The sequence below is a fragment of the Pinus tabuliformis genome, chromosome 6 (assembly GCF_031772625.1).
Source record: "Pinus tabuliformis cultivar Carrire ecotype Pingquan chromosome 6, CPIR1, whole genome shotgun sequence".
Classification (NCBI taxonomy): Eukaryota; Viridiplantae; Streptophyta; class Pinopsida; order Pinales; family Pinaceae; genus Pinus; species Pinus tabuliformis.
In genome coordinates, this window is record NC_142292.1 from 22,134,380 (window position 1) to 22,144,923 (window position 10,544).

Genomic DNA, 10,544 nt, shown 5'->3' on the forward strand with positions numbered 1-10,544 from the left:
TAACTCAATCCAAAATATTATGAGTTACAAACTATAAATCCTTAATAAATAAACAATTATTGTTATTATTTGTCCTAAATAAAAAATATTATTATTATTATTATTATTTATGTAATGCGACGAAAATGCAATGACAAGTCAGTGTTATATACAAGATTCCAATAGTCACAAGCCTCCATTGTTCCCTCAACCAGGCTAATAAGATTCGAGGGTTCAAAAGGCTTCAATGTTCCCTCAACTAGGGTCATTCGATAAACCTTTTTAGGAATAGAAAGTGTTGAAAAACCTTGGGAACTTTTTGTCAAAAAGAAATTAGTTCGAATTTGTTAGGTCTATAATGATATTACTTATTTGACTGACTTTTTGGAACTTATTTGAGTCCATATATGTCATCTACCTTATGGAATAATATTTCATTGACCAAAAGAGTTCAAGAATCTTACCACTCTGACTCAGCCTCAATCACGTATTAATGTCATGGAATTTAGGGTTTTTATCATATGCGATAAAAGATGAAAAGACTCATCACTCATGAGCTCATTGCTCAAGTTCAAATATTGTTTGACAATAACCAGGCTGCAAAGCTTTAAATTCTCTGCATCATCTGGTGTCGTATCCAACGGCCCACACCCGAGCATGCCGGGCATATTTAAAGCTCTGCAGCCACGAGCATTACGGTTCGAATCTCAAATCTCCTAATATTCACATGATGCCTATTGCTAGTACGGATTCCGTGATAATTTGTATGTATTCACCTGATGCCTATCGCTAGTAAGCAGAGCCAGTTGTATTGCAATGGCAAGTATCGGGCGGACCACCGCGTTTCGTTTAAAGGAAATGCCTGCCCGTGAACACCAATAGGCCCTCCTACGGCTACACAGTACGTTGTTGTCTATGCTTCATGTAACATACAACATTTCGAGTAATATGGCCTCTTCCTCCGCCTCTGGGGATTCCGCTACATCAAATTTTAATTTCAAACTTCTGTGATTGCAGGAGGAAGTGAAGCAATCCTAAACATATCTACTAATTAAGTTCACTAATACGCTGATTCAAATTTTTGAATGTCAATTCAACAGCCACATTATGTAATTATTGAGACTCAATATTGCCCATACATCCCCAACAGCTCTAAAACGGAGACTGGAATTGAAATTACACAGATGTAGACCATTCGGATCTTCTGCATCTTACAATATATTCATTAGTTGCTTGAGATTGACAGGTCTTATGAATTGAGGTGAACCAGCATATTGAGTTGCAGCCAGAATGGCATTAAGGGCTTCTGTGGGATGAAAAGCGTCCCAGAAGACATAGTCTCCACGGTGGAAACACAATCCTGAAATTGGACTACAAGGGAACTCCGCTCTCAAGTGTCCCAGTCCACAGCAGCTCTCGTTCACATATTTGAATCCTGCATTCACCACAAGCTCATAAATATGACATCTAATAAGAAAACAAATTAGAGAGTGGAGAAGCATATAATATAGACCCACCATGTGCAGATGGATTGTTGATTATTTCACTGAAGATGGCGTAGTTGTCGCTCAGAACAAATCGTGCGTCAGAAAACTGATTCTGCAATTTATTTCTCACCATATTTTCCAAGCCTCTGTTGAAATCTGAGATGATGCCATTGGCGTAACCGACGCAGCTACCATTATCGAGATTTTCTAAACTAATCATCAAAGGTGTGCAGCCTAAAGGTCCTAGATTCGATATTAGAAATTTCCTCGCTCCCAATTCATATATTTTCTGCACCCAAATATTCCATATTTAGTAAGTTAGGGTTTTATAGACAGGTGGTTTGGGTTATTCTGAGAATGTATATGTAGGTGAGAAAAAGTTTTTTTCATCGTTATAAAATATACATTTTATATCAGAAATAATATTTAGTCGGTAATTATGCTATAAAGTATTGTGTAAACAATGAAATTCAACATTCACATTCGACCAATAAAATAAAAAGTCGAGACCAAAAAAATTAAAGAACCTACCTTGAACTGATCTGCAAACCTTCTGAGGAGCAGCTGTTGATATTCGGCAGCGCTATAGAGCTGAGAAACTTTGGAGTCGCGGAGAAAGTAGTTAGAAATGTAATCCAAGCTTCCAATGTTGATGTAAAAGAGAGCTTCAGATATAAATTGATGAGAACTTTCGGCTTGAGGATCCATCATGGAAGCCAACTTTGTCTTAATGTCTTCAAAATATTCGATCTGCCTGTCGAAAGGAGTTCTACCAATCTGCAAACCAGTATTGCATCAGAGTTTTTACATTTACAGTACTTGCAGGAACATAAACATGAGTTACAGAAGTAGTCTAGACTCGACTCTACTCACATATTTGTAGCCAGTGGATGGAAGAATTCCAGAACCTCCGGAAGCAAAGTTAACCCCTCCGAGTAAGTTGGTCCCATTTGCCTGGGGATCTAAATAGGGAATTGGAATTGATAACCCCATGATTTGGGCTGCAACCAAAATGAAAACACAGTTATTCGATTCACTGCAGAGATGAAATTTCACAGAACAAGAAAGAATGGAACGAAAATATATGAAGGTTCAAACTTCATACCGAGAAAATCAGGAACAGTTCTACCATTGCAGAACCTGCCAGTGGGGAAGCGATTAGCGAAGTCGATGCCATTGTACCAGATGTCGGCCCTGGCAAGCGTGGTGATGTGGTTGTTGTTGCCTGTGTCCACAAGCGAATCGCCGAAGATGAAAATGCAAGATGCAGAAACAGCAATTAATGAGTGCATCATCACCACCACTGTAACAAAAATTGCAGATGGAAAACATGCCATACTTTTGTTATCAGTTATCACTCGAATTATGGAAGGAGCACTCCACAGAGAAATGCAAACAAAGACTCACGAGAAACTGTCTACTAAATTACCAATCTTGTGGGTGCTGTAATTTGTTGAGCTATGCTTGCTTTAATAGATGCTAGTGGAGAAAAAAGTTGCCTTGGAGACTGTGACTATCAGAGTCACGTGAATGCCGGCCTTCTAATTACGATGGATTATGATTCGTAAAAATATTAATTTATGCGATGCGTCTATCCTGCCCTAAAATTATAAGCGGTGCATTTCCACTCAGCCACTGATGGGATTGTTATTCACCTGGTTCATATGATTATAAATTTAAATGGAATAAACTTTCACATCGACCGTGGGGATAATTAAATTATTCTATTTAAATGCCGATAATTTATTATGTTGTTATGCTATTCACGTGCTCTGATAACTTAGAATTTCGGGTAAATATTAATTCCCAAAAATATTATTATTTTATTTTTAAAAAATCAGAATAATCAAATCACATTTATATATATATATATATATATATATATATATATTAATTTGGTATAATTTTTTTGTTAATCAAAAGGACATTATATTATTATGAGTAATATCGATAGTATAAAAATTAGTTAGCTTCGTTACATTTAGAGGGGAAAGGAAGGGGTGTTACAGATAACAAAAGATGCAACCATTATTTCTTATTAGCCTTACATAACAAAAAGACGACAAAAAAGACCAAGAACCTGAAATAATCATGTCATGGAGGGTGGTGAGGCAGAAGTCTAGGAGGACCTGCAAGGAAGTCGACCCACTCATGCATATGGAAATCAATGTGTTCCACTCGAGCCTCCAAATCACTAAGGCAATCATTGAGGCCTATTTGGTTTTGGCGGATACTTTCGGGCAACTCAAGAGTCTCATTGAGGCAGAATTGGATGTCATTAAAGTAGGCCACCAATTCGTTCCAGTTTTCATAACAATGCTCTCTCATGATGTCCAGGTTGGCATTGATGCCTCTCAGTTGATCTGTAATGGTTCCCAGCGAGATTGGAGCCTCCACTCTACCTGGAAAATGCTCGTGAGCTCGAGCGACCTCATCCGCCCATTCTCTGTTGACCGCATTCTCCAAAGCTGAGCTCAAATTGCTAATTTTTCGTCCAACATGGCCCTAATGCCCACCTCCATGACAAGGATGCCCACAATGGCGGGGCATGGCTAGCCACTCCCAAATACTGCAAACTAGAATGACCAAAGAGGATACAACCTTCCAGAAGGAAACAACCACCTACACACCCTTGATCAACCACGAACAATGCCACACTCGCTCGCTTTGGCCTTAAAACTCTGACCAAGCCAGGCCACCCAACAAGTCTGCACAATTACCACTTCACAGAAGCCCCTAGATGGCCCTATACCTCTATCAATCCTCAGCCATAATAGGGGAAGGCTAGTTGTAATTATGTACCCAAAAGCACACAACCACACTCCTGATGGCTCACTCAATACCTCAACATACACAACCAGGAGATAGATAACAAGGAAATTATAAACTACCCCAGTGCCAGAAACACCCCCTTCTTCGTGGAATTTGCTAGAGGGACTCAGTAGAAGCTGGTGCCACTGTAGACCCTAATTGTATGTAAGAAATTTGTCTTCAAAAAGAAAGTGTTGCCATAGATAGGGCCACTTCCTCCACAGGGAAATGGGCAACATCGACTTACTAGCCACCGTTGACAACAACAACATAGGAGAAGGCCATAACCAATGTGTAAAATGACCTGGAGACTGTCGAGTACCCACCAGCCTAGAGCAACCCTCCTTCGGCGGCACCCAGAGTTCCACCTTGCATAACCAACCTTAACACCCCAGAGAAGAGAGAAACCTCCAAATGAACCAGGATCCCATATAAATGCACAAAAGCTCATCAGAGAAGCCATAGTACTAGAGTCGAAACACTCCGTAGAAGTCCAATTACCCGATGGCCCTCACAAGCTTATTTGGCCTTTAACACTCTCGTCCACCAACCTACACGTTGAATTCATCAACCAAGATACGACAATCGTTGCACTGTCACGCTACATAATATAACAACGAGAGGTGAGCCTGGAGAGTTCGACTGACCACCAACTCGTCACATCACCTTATGCTTCATAATGCCTTCACCTACCGCGTGCCTCGTGAGGTGAACACCGAGGTGGTTAGGCCAAGTGTTTGTGCACCCACATCGGGGTAAAAAATTAGTATAATTAAATTACATTTATTTATTTATTATTTATGAATATAAATTTTATGTGAAAAAGATTAATATTTTTATAATTTTTTATTAATAAAAATTGTAATGAAATTTTAGTTTATGGAAATGATACAAGTATCTTAAATTAATTATCTTTATTTTTATTAGGTGTTTTTCACATCTTTTTTATTAGTTTTTTTTAATAGTGGGTAATTATCTTGTTTTCTTAACTTTTTTATTTTTTTTATGTCTCAGTGACATTTTTATTCAATCTTTTATTACTCATTCTTGCTTCTATTTTTATTTTCCTCCGTGAGTAGTCATCAATGACACTAATATATAGTCTTTATGTAGAAATAGTATGCCATGGTGGAGTAGACCTTGCCCAAACTTCATAATTCCTTGGACTCCATTGTGATAATATGAATTCTGGATTGAGATGGGTGGAAAGGCCACTTATCCCACCAACATTCATCTTTTGTGGAAGGGTGAGGAGCAAGCCTCAACATTTGATTTACCTATGAGCATTAGTCCTACATTGTTTTCTCTACCACTTGCAATGAGTTCAATGGATGATATGGGTAATAGGATAATGACATTAGGGTAGAATTCAATACTCTCATGTTAATAAGAGCCCTTCTATATAAATTACATTCGACATATTGCACAACTCAATGGTTTGAGAACTCTCACTACATCAAAGAAGTGCATAGATTGTCAATTTTAAACTGACTGAATTGTGAACACAAAATTTATTTGACTCTCCTCCACATAGGGACTTTGCGATACGCTCATTTATGTGTCCAAAAATTTCCATATGTCTTCTTCAATGAAACTTTGTAGGTTTAGCATATGCATTGTGGGTTTAGTTTGGAACCATACATTTTCCACACCACCAATGTTAAGGACTTTCAAACTTGGTACTAAGATCACTTGTCTCCATTCAAACTTACATAATCATTGGTTAACTCAACTACCTGATTTCTTCTAAAACCACTGATTTAAATCATATTTTTTCACCTTGCATTATTACTTCATTTCTTCATCGGTCCATTTAGATCATACATCTCGAATGGAAGGCTTTTGGTCCCGAAACCTATTGGAAGGATGTGAAGAAACACTTCACAAATTTGTTATTTTCATACCACTTTCCAAAGTTCTAGCTGACTTCTATGAGTTGTTTGAACCTTCTTCTACAACATCATATCCTTCTGCAATTTTCCAAGTGCATTTGATGTCACATAGTTAACTAATGATAGTCCTTTCTCTTCTTCTCCATCCAATGAAGATGATTCATACAAGTGTTAGTTTTCCACATTGACTATTGAATACATCCCCATGCATGGAGGTACGCTTGACATGGATGAATTGTCACTATGTAGTGATTTCAAATGGTCCTTATATAAATGACTTCAATGTCTTGGGTTTCCCTTGCGATTACTCGTCACTACAAACCGAACTTTATCTATGACATAAAGTTTGTGATGAGTTGGTCATGGTGAATTTTTGTGTTTCTTGATTCTTCTTAAACTGCTCCTCCACCTTTACATGAATTTTCACCATTTTATTTCATATTCATACCTTTTTTGCCTATATTTCCTTTTCAACTCCTAAACAATTGAACTAATTTCACGATAACGTGAATTGATATATGTTTCCATAAGAGCTAATGTTTCCATTTCTTCAATCCTTGTACTTTCACAAGAACATACAATTCTTAATGACACAAGCTATTTCAACATTTTTCATAAAACAACTTGACGTAACAAGGGAAATAATTATATAATGGCTAATCCTTACCTTAAATATATTGTGCTTTGATCTATCTAATAAAAAGATTAAGAGAAACAAAAAAACACTTTATTTTTCAAATGAATTAAACACATAGTGTTGTTATTATAAAAGATTTTCATATCTAATAAGATGAACAAAGAATAATGTTATCATATCTAATACAAAATTTAATTGTTAAAATACATTATAATTAATTAAAAAATAATAACTTTATAATTATATATTTATTTAATTACTCTAAATTAAAATAATTAATTATAAATTCTTTTTACCAACCACAATCTAAAAATGATAATAACTCAAGATAAATTTACAAACTAATGAAAAAACTTTTCTAATGGAATTTTTTAACTGAAAATAAAAATAACTAAAAATAAATTTACTCAAAACAGATAGATATCCAAAACCTCCAATCCTCTAACATAACCAACCTCTAACCACTGTACAAATATGGCCAACGAAGAAAAGCATGCCAATAATCCTCCTACAAGAACAACAAAAGCCAGGTTGGTCATTCCGTGTGTTTATTCACAACTTAGTTTCATAGGAGATATTCAGTAATCGGGCGTAAAGGCTGGTTAGGAGTGAAGTTGGATTAAAATTTTTATCATATATTTAAGAATCTATGCCTATGAAATTTATTTTTAATAATAAAAAAGAAAAGTTAATTTATCATATATTTAAGAATAGATCCCTATGAAACATATTTTAATAATAAAAAAAAGGAGTTGAGTTATATTAATATATTATGGTTGCCTTCCATTCAATATAAATTGAAAGCAGCTGTAAAAAAAATGTTGAAGAAAAAGTAGAGGCTAATGGAATCTGTCTGTCTTATGAATTCGAGACTACTAGCCTGTCCAACTCCCCGGAACAGCCTTCATATAATGATGATGAGCCTCTGTATACCAATATTCCTCCAAATATCAAGTAACTAGATCGGGGAACCTACTTTATTGCATGTATGGAATAAAATGCACATTTTATTCAATATCAACCTGAGAATTCAGCATGAACAACGGGTTTACCTGCTCGTTAGAACAGGATGTAAGGGAAGGTAAATGATTTGTTTTTTTGTTTTTTCGCACTTTTAATAAATATATAATTATGTTGATAAGTATTTTGCATTAATTTTTTAGAATTTTAATTTAGTTATTAATTAGTTTAACCATATAAATATGGCTGATAAACTTTTATCAAAACACTTACTTTATTTAAAGAGGATTTGAATAACTAAGTTATGATTATACATGTGGACATTTATAAGTATTTTTTAACTTATAAATGCTTTATATAGACTTATATCTTATTTTTTATCTTGACAATTTAGATAGCTAAGTTTTTGGGCATTTGGCATTGATAAACCATGGTATTGGTCCATAATATTGTAACAAAATCTATTTAGTGGTTAAAAATCTCCATGGTAAAGTGGGTTTGAATATCCATAGTTAAGAATTTTGTTACATGTTTTTTTTTAAATGTATATACGTTGAACTCATATATTAATTTTTTTAATAATTAATAATAATAATAAATTTAAAATAAAGTTATACTTTAGTTAATTTTTATCATCTTTATGCCAGCTCCCATTGTTTCCCAGCTCAAAAGTTGGGCGTTCTCAACACACTTGCCACTTGTGCGCTGAGAATCTCTGATGAAAAGAGCCTCGATAAAGAGAAGGGCGACCTCCTTAATGTCTTTGTTAATAATGGATATATTGGGCACCTCGGTAAGAAAGCCTTCTTTAAAGCCAGCGAGAATTCATTGATCATGAAAAACCCTAAAGATCGAATCTCAGGGGTTCATCTCCCTTTCATCCAAGGGACTACTGATAAGATTGCCACAATTTTTAGGAAGCATAATGTTCCCTCTACTTTTAGACCCCTTAACACAATCCGTAGCTCCCTCCAGTCGGTAAAGGACCCGGTCAACCCCAAAGACATGAAAGGTGTCTATGTTATTCCATGTTCTTGTGGGACCCCCTACATTGGCGAGACTGGTCATTCTATTAATCAGAGGATTAATGAGCACTCAACCGACGTAAAACATGGGAGGACTCAGTCTTTCGCCTTAGCAAAGCATGTTGAAAAGACAAAACATCATGTGTGTATTGAGGAGGCTCATGTTATTACTAGGGTTGCTCAGTTTCATCACTGGAAATTTAGGGAAGCCATTGAGATCAAAAAAAAGCCAAGCAATCTCAATAGAGATGATGACTATAAAAATAGCAGTTGTTGGATCCCTGCCCTCTCCTCCTAGCCATTTTCCCCCCTGCCCCCACTCTTTTAATGTTCTTTTCTGGAGTGTCGATATTTCCAGTTTCATCGTCCCTTTGATTTTATATTTTTATTCGCCTGTTCTCGTTCCCTTCTTCTCGATTAATATTATAATCTTTATCGTTGCTCAGGAAATAAATTTCCTTTTATAAATTCTTTCTTTTCCTTATTATTGATGAATCTTTTTAAGATAAGATCTAATAACTAACCTAGTTTAAAACAATCCTCTTACTTTCTTCCCATTGATTTAATTAATTTTTATCCTTGGTCCCAGATTCCCCTAACTTATTGAGTTATCCTTTTAGGATTCTTTCTTATCATAACTTATTAATATATTTAGATAAAACTTAAGTTTATATTTATTTTAATAGCTTTATTAATGAGATCCATTAATAGATTTAACAGTATGGTAATAACATTAATAATATTGGCTTACAATTAATTTTTAATTATATATGGATGTAATATTAACCTCTTTGATTAAATATGAATAAAGACTCTCTTACAATTAATTAACTAAATGTTTAATTATATGTTTTTAATATAATACTTTTAAAAAAAAATGTATATAACCCTTACATAAATTTAATGCCAACCCTTTTAATTTTAAGTAATTCGTTACCTTATTTATATAGATATTAAACTAACTTTATATTAACTATTTAAGTATATGTAAATTTAATATTACCCCCTTTTAATTTAATATAATTAAAACTAACTTACAGTTAGTTTACTAATTAGTTAATTATGTAATATCTATCTATGTATCTATCTATCTATCTATCTATATATATATATATATATATATATATATATATATATATATAATTTATATATATATGTAAAATTTTTATATGTTTAGTTCATTCTGAATAAATACATTATCTAATTTATATTTGATTTTAAACTAACAAACTAAAGATTTATTTATTTTACTTAAATATAGGTCATTTCAATAAATAATTATTTCCCATTAATTAATTTAGATTTAAAAATGATAATAGGCATTATTAACTTTTTAACCATTATATTCTCCTGTCCATATCCCTTGTTCAAGTCCGGTTAGCCGTTTCCCACTCAAATATAGCCGTTAGCCATTCTAGCTGACCAATTCAATATAGTCGTTGCCTCGTCAAATATAGCCGTTGGATGTTCTGCTCTATCTATTTAACATGCAGCCTGGATCTGAATCTTCAACTTGTCCTGACGATGAACCACACTCATTGGTTCAAAACGCGTCGACAAATGCATTCGAATGTGATTTACGCTGGAAAATCTTCTCAAAAAACTTGATATGGATCACAAAAGCTTAAATTCAACAATGTGAGATGTATTATGAAGTAAATGTTTTGATGTCTATAGTAGATTACCAATCATTTAACTTATGTGGTTAAGCTAGTTATTTTTTTTCAAAAGTAAAGAATCCTTGTAATATCTC

At 34.4% G+C, this 10,544-nt stretch overlaps 1 protein-coding gene across 1 annotated transcript; it reads right to left on the reverse strand.

Annotated features, from left to right (window-relative positions):
• Positions 1 to 607: 607 nt before the first annotated feature.
• Positions 608 to 2,910, reverse strand: LOC149257026 (GDSL esterase/lipase 7-like). Its single transcript, XM_089368943.1, has 5 exons — positions 2,572 to 2,910; positions 2,340 to 2,467; positions 1,998 to 2,243; positions 1,497 to 1,755; positions 608 to 1,414 (listed from the first exon to the last, which is right to left on the reverse strand). The coding sequence occupies exons 1-5, from the start codon at positions 2,801 to 2,803 to the stop codon at positions 1,191 to 1,193; spliced, it is 1,089 nt and encodes a 362-aa protein (XP_089225069.1). The 5' UTR covers positions 2,804 to 2,910; the 3' UTR covers positions 608 to 1,190.
• Between the last annotated feature and the right edge of the window lie 7,634 nt (positions 2,911 to 10,544).